The sequence below is a fragment of the Centropristis striata genome, chromosome 9, assembly GCF_030273125.1.
Source record: "Centropristis striata isolate RG_2023a ecotype Rhode Island chromosome 9, C.striata_1.0, whole genome shotgun sequence".
Lineage (NCBI taxonomy): Eukaryota > Metazoa > Chordata > Actinopteri > Perciformes > Serranidae > Centropristis > Centropristis striata.
This window is the reverse complement of record NC_081525.1, coordinates 26,758,802-26,774,807: the sequence shown is the minus strand read 5'-3', so window position 1 is coordinate 26,774,807 and position 16,006 is coordinate 26,758,802. Positions and strand designations below refer to the sequence as shown.

At 35.9% G+C, this 16,006-nt stretch overlaps 1 protein-coding gene across 1 annotated transcript; it reads right to left on the bottom strand.

Annotated features, from left to right (window-relative positions):
• Nucleotides 1-2,846: 2,846 nt before the first annotated feature.
• LOC131977459 (MAU2 chromatid cohesion factor homolog) lies at nt 2,847-15,487 on the bottom strand. Its single transcript, XM_059340767.1, has 18 exons — nt 15,233-15,487; nt 14,837-14,920; nt 14,347-14,442; nt 13,000-13,094; nt 11,773-11,800; nt 11,419-11,574; nt 10,514-10,660; nt 9,969-10,059; nt 9,749-9,852; nt 9,578-9,655; nt 6,965-7,030; nt 6,754-6,837; nt 5,661-5,710; nt 5,468-5,545; nt 5,263-5,374; nt 4,619-4,709; nt 4,309-4,436; nt 2,847-4,191 (listed from the first exon to the last, which is right to left on the bottom strand). The coding sequence occupies exons 1-18, from the start codon at nt 15,464-15,466 to the stop codon at nt 4,117-4,119; spliced, it is 1,797 nt and encodes a 598-aa protein (XP_059196750.1). The 5' UTR covers nt 15,467-15,487; the 3' UTR covers nt 2,847-4,116.
• Nucleotides 15,488-16,006: the final 519 nt, after the last annotated feature.

Below are 16,006 nucleotides of genomic sequence, written 5' to 3'. Positions count from 1 at the left end.
CTAATAGTAATGATAAACAGAGTGCAGTAACAACAATGTTGTCGTCTTCTTTCAGCTTTTATCATTTGTTTTCGGTGAATAAACATTTTTAAATTGAATTCGTTATGAGAGTTTAAAAGTGTTTAGCAACTCTATTCAAAGATGTGCATATTTTAGACTTAAATAAATAAATGTTATATTTTAATCTTAATATCATTTTATCTCACTTTTTTAATTCATCACTATCTAGATAATAATTTCCCTGTCAAGTAAACTTATAATTTCTATTATTTTTATGTCTAAATTACTATATATATATATCCAAAGCAGACGGCGGTAAGTGCAATTACTGCTTGGTTTTGAGTTGGATTTTGTGGTTTTTATATAATTATTTCTCTGAAATAAAGCAAAATTGAAATCTAAAACGTTGTCACAAGATAAAACAGACATCAAGGAGTTCATTTTTAGTTATACTTATAATTTATAATTTATAACTTTTGACCAAAAATGTAGTTACTGCAGTTAGGCTTTGTAGGGCAGTATAGTGAGCCTATATGACATATATCATTTGAATCTACTTAATTTAGTCAATTTAATAAGATTGTATGGTTTTAATTAGTGCATTTGTTTATGTTGGATATTTAACAGTTTAACAATAATCCTGCATTACACAGGATGGCAGTTGAGGCAGGACACAACTGTATGCAAAGTAGACATTTTTATAGATCTTACTCACTGCCACCCTATTGGGATCATCTGCAACCACAGAGGAGCCTGTAGCAGCTCCAGGATCAACAGAGACAAGAGTTCCAAACCTTTGCTGTCCAAGAAGAGTCCAGTGTCAGAATAGCACGGTGAGCCACTGACAAGTTTATAATAGTTTTGGATTTTTCCTTAGTTTTAGTTTTAATTTCGTTGTCAATTTTAGTTTTCAAATTCAGTTAGTTTTAACTAGTGTTTAGAGTGTGTTTGCTAGTTTTAATTAGTTTAAAATTTTTGGAAAATGCTTAGTTTTAGTTTAGTTTTTATTAGTTTTAGTGTTAGTTTGATTTATTTTTGTAATGGGGTATTTGTTGGGTGCCAGGTTCAATAAGGTCACAATAAATGTTTCCTTTATTTCTTTTGTCTGATCCATCTCAGCCCCAATAAGTTTATTAAGTCATAAAACCAGATAGATGAAATAGATTTCATATCAACCAAAAAAGTTTACGGATGATAAAAGTTGACAAAGACTAAAACTAAGCACATTTTCACTTTAATTTTAGTTAGTCTTAGTTAGTTTAGTAACCACAAAATACAGTTTGTTAGTTATCGTTTTAAAAAAACTCTCCTTTTTATTTTTATTTCAGTCTAGTTTTCTTTACTTGGTTAGTTTTCGTTAACTATAATAACCTTGGCCACTGACTATCCATTTCTGAGATGCACTGTTGTCCTCTGGGGGTACCTGGTCTGTCTGACCCTGAAGTATACCCAGAGACACAAGAGCATCATGTGACATGACTGGACTGTTTCACAAGGCAGCCATGGCAGACCACTTCTATGGCCACAGCTTGTTATCTGGTGCAGACCTGTTAATATCTGGTAATAATCACCTCTGAATCTCAGTTTACCTCCTGCACACAGAGCCAAGGGGAGTAGTGGTGCAGAAGACCAGGGAGTCCTGAGCTATAATATGGAGCAAGAGTTTTCAGGATTAGTTCTTTTTAAGCTGCTCTATGGGTCACACTAAGCAAGGCAAAAGAGTCATAAGAGCAACAGCCTTCTTCTTATTTATAACCCCTCTAAACTAACTCATTGAACAGGTGCAGGAACAGAGGTGGGCACAACAGTCCTTGTCCACTGGGAAAGCTCAACACTGGTTCATATCAGCAGAGTCCAAGTCCTGCTTGTGTCTGTGCAGTGTTAACCCCACAGGAAACATACAAGGCTGAGTGTAGAGCTGTTTACTCTACCACACAAGTGCAAGTAGGTTACTCTTTTTTTTTTTTAAATCACAACATCTCTGCTGCATTTCACCTTTTTGATACTAAAACATCCGAGTGAATCATATATCATACATCAGAAAAACAATAGAGAACTACAGTCATTCATATTTAAAAATATTGATTACATTATAGTTTGTTTGTTTTAAAAAAAAAAGCACCAGTTCATCAATTTGAATATCTCCAGTGAAAATTACAGTGTGTAATTATTGTTGTACACTCTAGCCATATGTTTACACAGTGGTGGCTTTTAAACATGTATAATATAGAAATGGTAGGTTCTGTTTGTAGTAGAAATTAAAAAAGTGATCTACATTTCAGTATTTACCTCCAAAATTAAGAGTTTTGAATATTTTGTGGAGAATAAACTACTTCTAAAGGTCAATTTAAACTCATTTGAAATCTCTAGCACCACCTACAGGCTAGTTTAAAAAGAGAACATGCGGACCACTAATTCTTACTTAACTAATGCAGAAGTTGACAACTAACCACTATGTGTCATGCACCCATCAGTATTTACTTTACTGTCTATTTTAATACCCATACTATTTAGTATACAAGAACATTTTTAGTATGTCCTATACATACGTACATTGTATCCCAAAAGTACAAGATGTCCTACTGCGTCCGGTTACATGTTGCAGCATGCAAGCAACCAAGCTTTTCTGGCTATTCTGACCCACAATCCTCTGCGAAACATATATGAGAAACAGGGTCAAATGTCAAGGCACAATTTTATGAGTTAGTAGTATATCCTAAATGTGTGGATACACATGCAACAGTATGCACTTTTGAGCATTCAGTGGCACCTACTGCACAGCATAAAAATAGAGAACTCACATTGGCATAATGTTAAGAAACTGATATCAAGATCTGTAAATTACAATTTTTCAATCATATTTTTATTGGAAAATTATTGAAAACAATGTAAGCATTAAAAACATAGGCATTGGATAGAATATGGCTAGTACTCAAGCTTAAACTGTGTTCGTACAGAGTGCCTTAAATACCAAGCATTGAGATTTCTACATAGGATAGCTAAAAATACATATCACACTTTACTAAATTGACTTTATAAAATGTCACTGTACAATAAAGGTTCAACGAGTGGCAAATCTATACAAACATACTGTAAAGAAACCATTTAGTAGAACTATCAAGACAAATTAAAATATAACAAAATAAAATAAATTTGCTTTTTTTTTTTAAATGTCTGAACTGTACTGTTAGCTTCAAGAGTCAAAACCTGATTTGTAGAAATTAACACATCAATAGGGAAATCATATATATTATGGAAGTTCAAAAAAATACATCAGTTTGTTGCTTTAAAGGGCATGTGGTGACTTTTACAGCCATCAAACGATGTAAGAAGTATTAAACATTGCTCATAAAGATACCCACAGAGGCATATTCTGGTCCACACAGTTAACTGTGAACTTTCCCAATACAATGTACACTGCCAATTTGTATTGTCAAACTGTTCGACATATTATGGTGTGAAAATATATTACAAGATGTCTCTATTCTTTCTAATATGGATTTTGTGCAAAAAATGATCAACCGAGAATTATTGTTATCCGACCCAGTTCAGAAACTATTGTACAGGGAGTCCACATCAGTAACTTCCATGCATGGAAAAAAAAAGAAAAAAAGAAAAAAAAAGGATCCATACAAAAAGGCAAGATGTAAAATATTTACCAACAGATACAAAAATATCAACATGAATAAATTAATTTCATCTACATTTCTTTACTGCCCCTCTACCTATCTAACCCCTCCTTTTTTCCAACCAATGGAAACCTGGCAACCGTAAAGAAGGGCTCTTTATATCTGAGGTAAAGAAGCCCTTTTATACGTCCACGATGTGTCCTTCACTACTCTATTGGAGAGTCCGACCCTGCCCTGCATCCATGCCATCCGAAAGTGTGAAATACATGTACAACAGTAGTTGTAATAGCTTTACAACAGATTAAAAAAGTGATAGCAGACAATCAGGAAGCAATCTTGAGAAGTTAATAAAGTGAAGGCCTGAACTCTGTGACCTGTAAAAAATCCTCTCAAATCTCAGCTACAATGGTCTGATAGCAGGTTGTTGCATCAATCTGTTGCTTGTGATAATATACCAGCTACCGCCATATGTGAGACAGAAGGTTTCTCATAGCAGGCTTGCGAGGCTGGTTGTTGGGCCGTTCTGGGCTTGGATCTGGACAGGAGGAGGGCCATCAGTCCACTGAAAAACAAACAGAAAACCACTCTTAAATCAGCACACAGAATTAGATACGACTAAATAGTGATAAGGAGTAGTGACTCGGAAACTTGGAGAACCATGTTAATCTGTTTCACGTACACTGATGAGGTTATGCTCAGGGAGACTGCAGGCAGCGATGTGGTCCTGCAGCAGCTGCTGGGAGAAGTTCTGGTGCATCTGGGCTGCTTCATGGGCATCCATGGTGTTCCCAAGAGCCTTGTTCAAGTCTGCAAACACAACACATGCTCAAATTATTCATTCAGCCACAGCGTGATTCTTCAAAACAGAGATTTTGTGTTTGAAATGTGACTGAAAAGTCAAGTATTCTCACGGTAAAAGTCGGATTTACGAATACCAAATCTAAGAATGTGTATGATGTCCGAGATAGGGGAAAGGGTTGGTTTTTTACCTTTCAACAGTGCTGAAGACCAGAGCTGAACAGACATGTCAGGGATCTTGCTGGCAAGCTGCATGGCAGGTACAACCATGTTGTTGCTTTCCTATGAGACAAAAGGGCAACATTTTAGAAAACAAAATGGGTGGAAAAAAGTAGACGATCCTCATTGATAAATACTTAAAGGCTTTTGAAAATGTACATGCTTTTGCCTGCTAAGGAGCAGGGGTAAAGAAAGACCAGACTAATGGCTTTGTTTTAGTATGGAACAGTTCTTATAGTATCTCAGTGTTAGTTGAGGTTTGATCTATATTTAGTTGACCCATAGATCTTTTTGCTTTGTCATCTTCCGCGAGTAGAAGAATAGAGAGCCCATGCAACATTAAGGAGTCTCACGGGTACCGTGCTCTGATCCCAACCAATGCTACTGATAATTTGCTGATGCTAAATAATATGCTTTGGCTCCTTAAGTGTGACATCTAAACACTATTTAAGTTCTAGAAGAGTCAACTTAATTACTTTAATGCCACAACAATAAGCTAACCTCTAATTAACAAATGGATCCCTAGCTTATGGCACATCATAGCTAAATAATGCAAGATAGAAATCTGCTTTTGTGCAAACATATTGTAAATGTGTTGAGTATTCTTTAGTCTTACCCTGTGGTTGCCCAGTACATAGAAGATGTGGCCGAGCAGAACCAGGGAGCAGGCAGTCAGTCTGTTCAGATCCTCTGCATTAGACATCTTCAGGGTTTCCCTTAGGAAGCGTCTGCAACACCACAATATATACATGTATAAATATGTACAGTGCAGGGTGGATCTGTAGGTGTGTTTGCATCAAACAGTTTAAGACTTGACATACTTGGCCTCGTTGTAGCGTCCTTGGAAGAAGGACAGGAGTCCCCTGATGTAGAAGGCTGCAGCACGCAGGCAATGGGAGCTGAATGTAAAAACAATTACAGTAGTTTCATATTGTATTATCTAAACCAGTTGGAACAAAACACATGGCTTTAATGTATTGTGCTGTGTTATATTATAAATATTATGCCTCTTACCTTACTGGGAAGTTATGGTCAGGGTTTATTCTCTCTAGGAGGCTGTACAGCTGAAGAAGTAAAAAAGTGCAACAATTACTTGTTATGAAAATAATTTCAAAATAAGAGTGTATTTTTATTAAAGAAGAATACAACGATCACTTAAATTTGGTTATCACTGTACTGCCCTACAAAGTCTAACTGCAGTAAAAGGTAAAACTGAGAAAAACTGCTTTAAAGTTTTTTTAATGTGTTTTAACTGGCCAGCCAAATGGGTTAGAGGTAAGTAAGTGATGACATTTATTTCTACATGTATTTATGATGTAATTTTTATGCTAAAAATCATGATGATTTATTTGACCCTTGACCCCAAAAATGCAGTTACTGTATCACTGTAAAAGGTTCTAATAGTAATGATAAACAGAGTGCAGTAACAACAATGTTGTCGTCTTCTTTCAGCTTTTATATTTTGTTTTCAGTGAATAAACATTTTCAAATTTATTTAGTAATAAATGTATTTAAAAGTGTTTAACAACTCTATTCAAAGATGTGCATATTTTAGACTTATTATAAAGAAATGTTATATTTTAGTATATTAATATAATTTTATCTCACTTTTTTACTTCATCACTATCTAGGTAATAATTTCCCTTTCAAATAATCTTTGAATTTATATTATTTTTATGTTTAAATTAGTACTTAAACTTTGTCAAAGATAAAACAGACATCAAGGGGTTCATTTTTAGTTACAACTCAATTTTGACCAAAATTGCAGTTATGCTCTGTAGGGCAGTGTTCAGTGCTCAGGGGGACATTTTACAATTGAAAATCTAACTCATCCACGCCCCCTGGTGGAGAAACTATGTCAGGGCAACTATGTTTCTAAATTACAAAAAAAATAATATTTGTTTTTTTTTCTGCAGCACATTCTTGTTACTCTGTGGCCAACATAAATGACAACAACCAATCTGTGATAAGTCAACAGACATACTGATGTATTGATCAGCCAGTCAAAAAAACCCACCACAACATGATACTATGTATACTAAGCAACTCTTTTAGAAGTGAGTCATTGTTGTAATTAAAAGACATGACCCGTCACTACTTCACTGACCTCCTGGTGTCGGTTTCCTTCCCTTATGTAGACGCTGGCCAAGTTGGTTACAATGTACGTCCACAGCTCCTGGTGTGTGGTGAGCTGAAACACAACAACAAGGACATCTTTGAGATACGAGCAGAGAGAACAGCTGCAGCAGAGAGGAGAAGAAAAAAAGAAAAAGAAGATATTGGTTTCATTATCAGATGCAAAATCAGCACATACTCACCCGCAAGGCTGTGGTAAACTGTGCCTCTGCATTATCCATACAGTTGACTGAGATACAGTACAGACCCTGGGATATGACGAGAGGAAGAGATCAACCATTAGAGATGGCAATTTGTAACCAAAACAGAGCTGTAGTCATATTATATTTTTATGTGGTTTCTTCAAAATAAGAGATTATGGAATGTTTAACTGCTGTTTATTTCTCATGTCAAGTCCACAAATTTTTCAGAATTTTACCATGTATTACATTTTCATTTCTCTAATATTTTCAGCAATTAATTGTTCTATTTTTCTCGAATGTAAAATGTGTTATTGAATACCAAATTTAAGCTAACATTGAACATAAAATACTTTGTTTCTGATTTCTATTCAAATGTAGTTAAACAAATGTTCTTACTTTTGCCAATGTTCCCTACATGTCATATTTCATAATTTAGCTGCCTACTGTAAAAAGTCTGGAGTTGAAATTTGTACTTGGAAGCTTAAGGGAACAATATTTCAAATATGGTTGGCTATTTTGTCACAAAAAAAATGTTTCACCTTCTAAGAGTGAAAATGAAGCACACACAAGATTTCAGACTAAAAGAGTTTATCATCAAATGGAAATTGTTACTATAAATGTATCTGAAAAAAAAAAAAAATTAAGTTCACTTTCTGTGTTTTCTGTGTTCATCATAGCTTTTCTCTCTAGGAGGCTGTACAGCAGTGCCTTTTCTTTTTTAATGTTGGAGTAATAACCTTGAAGCAAAGACAAAATGTAAGAGGGTTTAGGTTGAGAACGCACTTACCATTCTTATTTACAAGCAATCCATAGATTTCAGAAATCCTTTGTAAGAACTGCCACCAACTCTTCTTATTTAGCCCCAACTAAACCATTATTTAAACAATTGCTACTACTTACAATTTATAAGGTCAATATGTATCAAACAGGGGTTGTTATGTATAAAGTTGCCTTCCTGCATCTCTACCTATTTTTTTCATAGTTACTTTGAGTTTAATTCTCATGCACATCTTACAAGAAGAAAGAATGACTCACATATTCCTTTCTGTAGGACCTCTGTTACTAAATTCTCATTTGTCTATCACGGTGCAGTGGAATTAGAGCTGCAACAATTATTCGATTAATCGAACAATACTCGATTATTAAATTAATCATCAACTATTTTGATAATCCAATAATTGGTTTGAGCAGTTTTTTTAAAAAAAGGCAATAAGTCCAAATTCTCTAATTTCATCTTCTTCAATGTGAATATTTCTGGTTTCTTTGTTCCTTTATGACAATAAACTGAATATCTCTTTGGTTTGTGGACAAAACAAGAGATTTGAGGACATCTTGTGGTTTGGCAAACACTGATTGATATTTTTATACATTTCATTGACCAAACAACTAACCGATTATTCGTTTAAATAATCAACAGATTAATTGATAATGAAAATAATTGTTAGTTGCAGCCCTAAGTGGAATCAAGTCAAGTCTAGTTTATTTGTCCCAACTTGGGCAATTTGGTTGCAGTCTAGGTGTATAAAAGACATTAAAAAAAACAAAAACATTCCAACACACATACATATAACAGATCACGGCCTCAATATATACATCTAAACAAAACGAAACAAAAGTGAAACAGAAGGCAATTTCAGGTGAAGAGTCAACCACATAGGTCCCCAACATCAACAACAACATAAAAAAATCCAACAGAATCATGTTCCTCTTTAAATACATTTAAGACCAAGCTCAAAAAATCCCTACAGATGTTCTAATCACCTTTGTATCGTTGTTTTGTTTGTATTTTTGATTTTCATCTAGATATGTAATGTAAGTAAAGTGGAGTTCTTAGGGCCGGGACTTTAACGCATTAATTAAGATTAATCAATTAAACAAAAATGAACGTGATAAAAAAATTGATGCATTTTAATTGCACTTATTTTTGCACTGTGGAACGTTTCTCACTGGATGAGTTTCAGGCGAACCGATTATACTGGAGCACCAACTAGCGTTCATGAGTTCAGACAACAACAAACCACAGTGAACATGAAGGAAGAAGCTGATGAGAGCGCTTTGGTTGGCCCTGTGGATGATGGGACATTTTGTTACAAAAAAACAACGGATGGAAGTGTCGATAAGAGAAAACCAAAGTATTATAGTTTACAGAAGGTCTACCTACCTATAGGCTACCTGAATTTATGAAATGTACTATATTTCTAAATATGCTATTGCTACACTTAATGGCAAAAATTGCACTGGTTTGTTGGACTTATAAAAATAAAATAATATTTTTGTTGCTTAAGCTTATGTATTCAGTCATTATTCAATGGTATACTAAAAATCCATGTGAAAAAATTACTTCTCACTGTTCTCAGGTTAAATATTTATATGCGATTAATTTCGATTAATTAATTACAAAGCCTCTAATTAATTGGATTCATTTTTTTAATCTAGTCCCAACCCTAATAGTTACTTATAGATTTAAGAGGGAGGGTCACTTATAAGCCCTTTGGGCTTTTTGATCTTTCCTGCACATTTTATCCGTTTCTTGTACTGTTCTTTCTTTGTGATTGTATGTTTATTAGTGCAAACACCAATAAAAATAAAATAAAATAAAATAGAAATACTCACTAATAGCGTGTGAAGCTGAGCAGCGTGGTTGGTGAATAACCTGGGCGACTGTTGGCACAGCTGACACACCTGTGAGATCTGGATGGACAGAACCGAGAGTCAGAGTTCATGAATGCAAACTAGTTTTGTTGACACGCTACGACAAAAAGCACGTCTACAGAAACACTATACCTCTTGTAATGCAGTAGCCTTGTGGCCCGTGACGAGTCTACACATGATGATGTGCTCCAGTAGAATGACTTGAAAGGTAGAGAGGATGGGGCTGCAGTCCAACACTGAAACATCAAGATTAATTAATTAATAATGTGGCAAAAGTGGCAAAAAGTGTTTTTTTACAGTTTGAAAAGTTCTACATGACACAGTTATCAATCATTCAATAACTGTAACTCACTTTTTAGTTTCTCTAGTTGCATAAGAGCCTTGTCTGTGTACTTCTGAGCTTTCTCCAGATAGCCTGCTTGCATGGAGTGCATGACTGTCACCTGTAAAATAAAGAAGGAATACATATTAATTACTATGGTTGTTGTAACCACATCTCAAGCCAAGTTCTTTGTGTTATCCATCCACGAGGATAACAAAGAACCTTCTTAGCTACTGTGCCATTAAGAAAGACTGTATTATTGGTTTTCATTACATAGTTATTAGAGTCATCTGTATGCAACCTGTACAGTGTGCATTCTTTAAAGGGGATAAAAAGCATAATAGAAGACCAGCTCACAAAGTATCAATATCAAAGGTATGTGATCCAATTTCAGTTTGTAATGTCCTAAAATGCACAAGGTTACATGATCAGAAAGTGTCAATAAGAATTATTTTCTTGTTGTATGGTCGGTACTTGACTACATGACCTAAACCACTTGAGGATTACATCTAGTTAAACTAAAAAAAAGCCATAATACTGCTTTCTATGTGGGAAAGAAAGATAAGTGGTCTTACCAAATACACGAGGACACACATGTGCTCCTTGGGCAGCCAGTGGAAGAGGTCAGCTGGGTTGCTGGGCAGAATCTCATCATCGTGGAGTGTAGAAATGGTCTGGATACACTGCTGCAGCTGCTTCAGACACGGCTTCACACTCTTCACCTGAGGAGACATGGACAAGACAGCAAGGTTAGAATAGTTTTGGATTGTTCATTAGTTTTAGTTTTAATTTCGTTGTGATTTTTTGTTTTCAAATTCAGTTTTTAGAGTGAGTTTACTAGTTTAAATTAGTTTTTATTTTTTGCAAAATGCTTAGTTTTAGTTTTTTTGTAATAGGGTATTTGTTGGGTGTGAGATTAAAAAAAGTCACAATAAATGTTGCCTTTATTTTCTTTGTCTCATCCATCTCAGCCCCAATAAGTTTATTAAGTCATAAAACCAGATAGATGAAATAGGTTTCATATCAACCAAAAAGGTTTACGTATGAAAAAAGTTGACAGACAAAAACACAAAAGACAAAACGAAGGACATTTTCACGATAGTTTGTTAGTTTTAGTTAGTTTTGTATCCACATAATACAGTTTCAGTTAGTTATCGTTTTTAAAAAGAACTCTAACTTTTATTTTTATTTCAGTTAACGAAAATGTTTTATCAATTCTAGTTTTCGTTATTTTGTTAGTTTTCATTAACTATAATAACCTTGCAAGACAGTATATACCAGCTCAGCTTCAAGCAGGTTGAGACACAAACAGACATTTTAAAAAGTTCAAGCTAATCCAATTTATGAGGCAAAGTCTGCTTGCATGCTGATTAGCAATGTTCCTGTGTGTTAATAACCAGTAATATAAACCTATATAAAAAAAACAACCCTGTCCTGTTTATCTCCCATTCTATTTAACCTGCTAGACTGGTTCTCTTACCTGTCCAGCATCCAGGTAGTGTGTGACCTGTAGGACCAGGAAGAAGACCCTCAGGGACTCCTTCTGGATGGGGTTTCCCTGCCAGTTTTCTACAATAGTTCCACACAGTGTGAGCAGAGGATGCACCTCCCCAAGCTTCCTCTCCATTAGCAGCAACTAGAAGATAAAAAAAAAACACCACCACAATCAATATCTAGAAAAAGACAAAAAATAGATGGCATTTAATGTTATTGATAAACACAACAAATATGCAAGAAAAGCATTTGTGTGGTGTGAGAAAAACAGCATTGTTTACAGTGCCACGGTGTTACAGCACAGATGTGATAAGAAAATAAAGTAGAGCAGATGACTCACCATTCCTTTACTGAGGAGAAACAGTGCCCTGGAAAGCACAAACACCAAGTAAGCTCTTTTCACCATCACAATCTCACATTCACTCAGTATTTATAAACACTGACACATTCTCTCTGGACAAGTTGGAAACTGATTACTGATTGGTTGAGTGCGTCTGAATGTGTCCTAAAAAGGACTGTGGAACGTGGTTCCCGGTGCCATGAGTGTGTAACCTATGGCTTACAAAAATGATACTCAGGCCACTTCTTTGGGTAATGTTACTGCAAGAAAATGTATTTTACTTATGTGGAAGTCAGGCTGTAGTAAGAGAGTTGATGAATGTTTTGCACTTAAAAAGTCTGAGGGTGAGTTCAGATCCATGTACTAGACTACCACTAGAGAAGGGCTGGGCGATATGGACCAAAAGTCATATCCCGATATATTTAGGCTGAATATCGATATATATCCTGATGTTTTTATTGAGAGCAAATGTTCAGTTAAAGTCAAATATGACAACATGTCATAAGTACTTTTATTGAAACCGTTTATTTAAGTGAACATAAATACTGTATAACAACAGGAGCACGGTTTTTTTGTTTGTTTGTTTTTTTAAATCAAAGCACCATAAAGTGTACATTTAAATAAAAAAAATACTATAGCTTGCCGAGCAAGGATCACAGTGCAAATTTGAACTATATCGATATATGTGATATGGTCTCATTTCATATCACATTTAAAAACATATCGATATATCGCCCAGCCCTACTCTAGAGTATAACTGTCCTCTCCGTTGCTGTATTTTAGTATTTTATTTTACTTGTAATGACAAAATACTATGATCTGTTTTTCTCTCTATTTGTGAAGACAATCATGGCGGAGTTGCTTGAATGAAGTCCTGACTGCTTGTTTTATGTTGAAAATCCTAAAAAAACAGGTTTAAATAATATAATAAAATATATATATATATAACATATGTGAAAAAGAGAGCATTTAATGCATTGTATTTATTTCAAAACCTATAGAAGATCAATATTGTGAATATTAGCGCATCATATCATGATCATGAATATAAGCCAAAAGAATCACAATTTGATAGGTTTTCCAAATAATACAGCCCTGCTTTAAATGGAGATGAATAATTCAAGAATGTCTTATTCTTGAGTTATTCATCAAGTTTAATAACTGTTACCAGTCATACAAGTCATGGTATCGATAGAGAACCCAGCTCTAGGGCTGAGTGACATTTACCTGGTATATTCCGAGCCAACAACCCGGGCGTACTCAGCTCCAACCCCCAGCAGGTCACATGCTGACACCAAGTCTTTCTCCAGTGTATGAAGTTGCTGGAAAAAGACAACAAGAACACTCCTGTCATTGCTGGAGACTCTGTTTCAGTTTGGACAAAAAACCCGGACTCTAATCAAATCATACACAAGTACAAATGTGAGCAAAAAGCAACGAACCATTAAAAGAGCTGTGAAAATTGCAGCCAACCCCTCTCATCCTGCCAATAGTCTGTTTAATCGTCTCCCCTCTGGACAGCGCTACAGGGCTATTATGTCCAAAACTTCACGCCATCATACTTGTGCTGTGGGTATCGGCTGATACGGAGTACTGATCCAATACCAGTATGTTATAAAAAATATATCATACTACACCTGCATGACTGTGATATAATTGTCATTGTGGTAAGGCCGTGCTCAGGTTAAACCCTTTATAAAACATGAATAATTATAGCAGATTCAAGCCACTTATTTTTACTTAAAAAAATAAATAAAACAGTATACAAAACAGTTGTGCAACTTAAATGAATAAATCTAGGAATATATTTAAATTAAAGTGCAGCCACAATGTTGTAAAATGAAGGTTCAGTATAAAAAACAGTAGTCCAACAGCAACTTAAATAAATAAATCGCCACTGTTTTAAGAGTGGCGAAGAAGAACTGTACCAGAGCTTAACGGATTAACTAATTTAATAAATGATGTGGTATCTGATCGGTGCCTGGAGTCCAGTACTCACCGATACCCATGCCAGCATTATCGGAGCAATTTCGGATCCTGGTATCGGAATCAGAACAACTCTACAATAGCCCTTCTAAATAACTCTTAAACTTGGATTCCATTGCACCATCTCCATTCCTATTCATTTATTGCTAATAAAAAGGTACCCAGCTCTTCAGAGAGCACCTTCTTTCCTAGCACCACACGATAATTCTACTCCTTAAAGAATTGTCACTAGCACTTATTGATGCACTAATAGCTCTTACTGCACTATACCTTGATTGTTTGCTTTTTCTTCCTGTAAGTCGCCTTGGATAAAAAGCATCTGCTAAATGACTAAATGTAAATGGTACCGTTTGTCCTTGTATTGTGTTTTTGTCTCTGTTTTACTGTGTGTTGCCTGCATGTAGAAGACCAATTCAAATTCCTAGTATCTGTATACATGGCGAAATAAAGTTGAATTGAATTGAAAAATACCCAACAGTTGTATTATAGACATTCTTATTGCAACACAAACATTATTGGGACCTGTGCATGAAAATGACTTTGTCAGTGCAACAATGTCACCTCTGTGCCTAATACTGCACTACATACCGCCAACTGGAACAACAATCTGCAGTGCCAGTATGGTGTTTGTTGTGAGATCTGGATGGCCTTGCGCAGGAGGGGCTTTGCAGAGTCCACCAAATTCTGAAAATTCAAAAAAGGATCAATAATCAATAATAACTGACAAAAGGCAGCATACCCTAAATGCATCACCGTGACATACACCACTTTAATACATTGTCAATTTCACTTTAATGTCATAAGCAATTTATATATTCATCCAGGTGTATGCAACACTAACAGTAGACTGGCTAACATTAACAGTGGACTGGCTAACATTAACGGTGGACTGGCTAACATTAACGGTGGACTGGCTAACATTAACGGTGGACTGGCTAACATTAACGGTGGACTGGCTAACATTAACGGTAGACTCACTAACATAAACGGTAGACTCACTAACATTAACGGTAGACTCACTAACATTAACGGTAGACTCACTAACATTAAGGTTAAAATGTGGCCACAATGATCTTACCTGTTGGCAGAAGAGTTCAGACAAAATGCTGGCTGCTTCAAATTTGACATCTTCAAACTGAGGGACTTGTTGGGATATAAACCACTGCGGAACAACAGATACAACATGTTAGCGGCGTCATATTGTCGTTGTTTTTTCTATCTTTATCAGCCAATAATAATCCATACAGCGGCTTATTAACACTGGAGGAGATCGAAAGCGGCCCACTCGGGACGATTATCTAACAACAAAAAACACGCTGAAAATGATTCAATTTCAACTTCTGTACAAAAGTAACCATCGTATTTAAACAGTTATAGAAAGATTTCCGCCGTTGGCCGTTTTGGCTGCCTGCGGCCTACCCCCGTCCCCTCCTCCGCCGCATCCCCGCTCTTTCCTAAATCGAGTGTCCCTCACCGCTTTCTCCAGGTGGCTGCGGGCCAGCTCGCTGTTCTTGGTGTGATGGTAGAGAACCGAGCCCAGCTGAAGATGTGTCCGGGCCTCGATCCTCTGAGGAGGCTTGAACTGAAACACTGCCTGTAGACAGTGCACACAGAGCCGGATTTTGGGCGGACTGGAGGTTCGGAAATGCTCCGCAAAGCCGAGAAGGGCGAGGTACCAGCGCTCCGGGGCCTCTACGTTTGACGCCATTTTCCCCCACAACAACAAGTTTTTCAGCGCTATGGCCAGTGTCCCGGGTTGCCAGGTTTGGTCATGTATCGCACACATCCAAAGCGTCGAAAGCCCCAATCCATCGTTTCTGTCTGCTTTTCTTCTTTTGATAAACATTTAATCATTTAGGACTAACAACTGCCAACAAGTTTCATCAACAACTTTGTCCTTGTACATTTTACAAATAGAAAGACTTAAAAGTTAAAAGAGTTAAAAGTGAACTATTTTACTCAAGGGCTGCACCCAATTTATTGAGATACACAGTGCCTGAAATACTGTCCCACACAATTTGCTAAATTTGTGCAAAAGGAAAGAAGGAAAAAAGGCAGTATTTTGTGTGACTGCTCTATTATATTTTATTGAGAAATTGTGAGAACATTTTGACTTCCCTATATATCATATATCAGTCAGAATACGGTTTTACATATAAAACAAACAATGCACCCAACATATGCCTCAGTTTCTGATAACCATTGCACCATCAAAAAAAGAAAAACCCATCAATAATGTCTCTTTCCA

Excerpts from the sequence above, each read along its gene's own strand:
- LOC131977459 (XM_059340767.1), bottom strand. The coding sequence starts at position 15,466 with ATGGCGTCAAACGTAGAGGCCCCGGAGCGCTGGTACCTCGCCCTTCTC. Across the intron at positions 5,546-5,660 it reads GACCATAACTTCCCAGTAAG|CTCCCATTGCCTGCGTGCTG; the intron begins GTAAGAGGCATA and ends TTTTACATTCAG. Across the intron at positions 4,437-4,618 it reads GTCTTCAGCACTGTTGAAAG|ACTTGAACAAGGCTCTTGGG; the intron begins GTAAAAAACCAA and ends TTGTGTTTGCAG.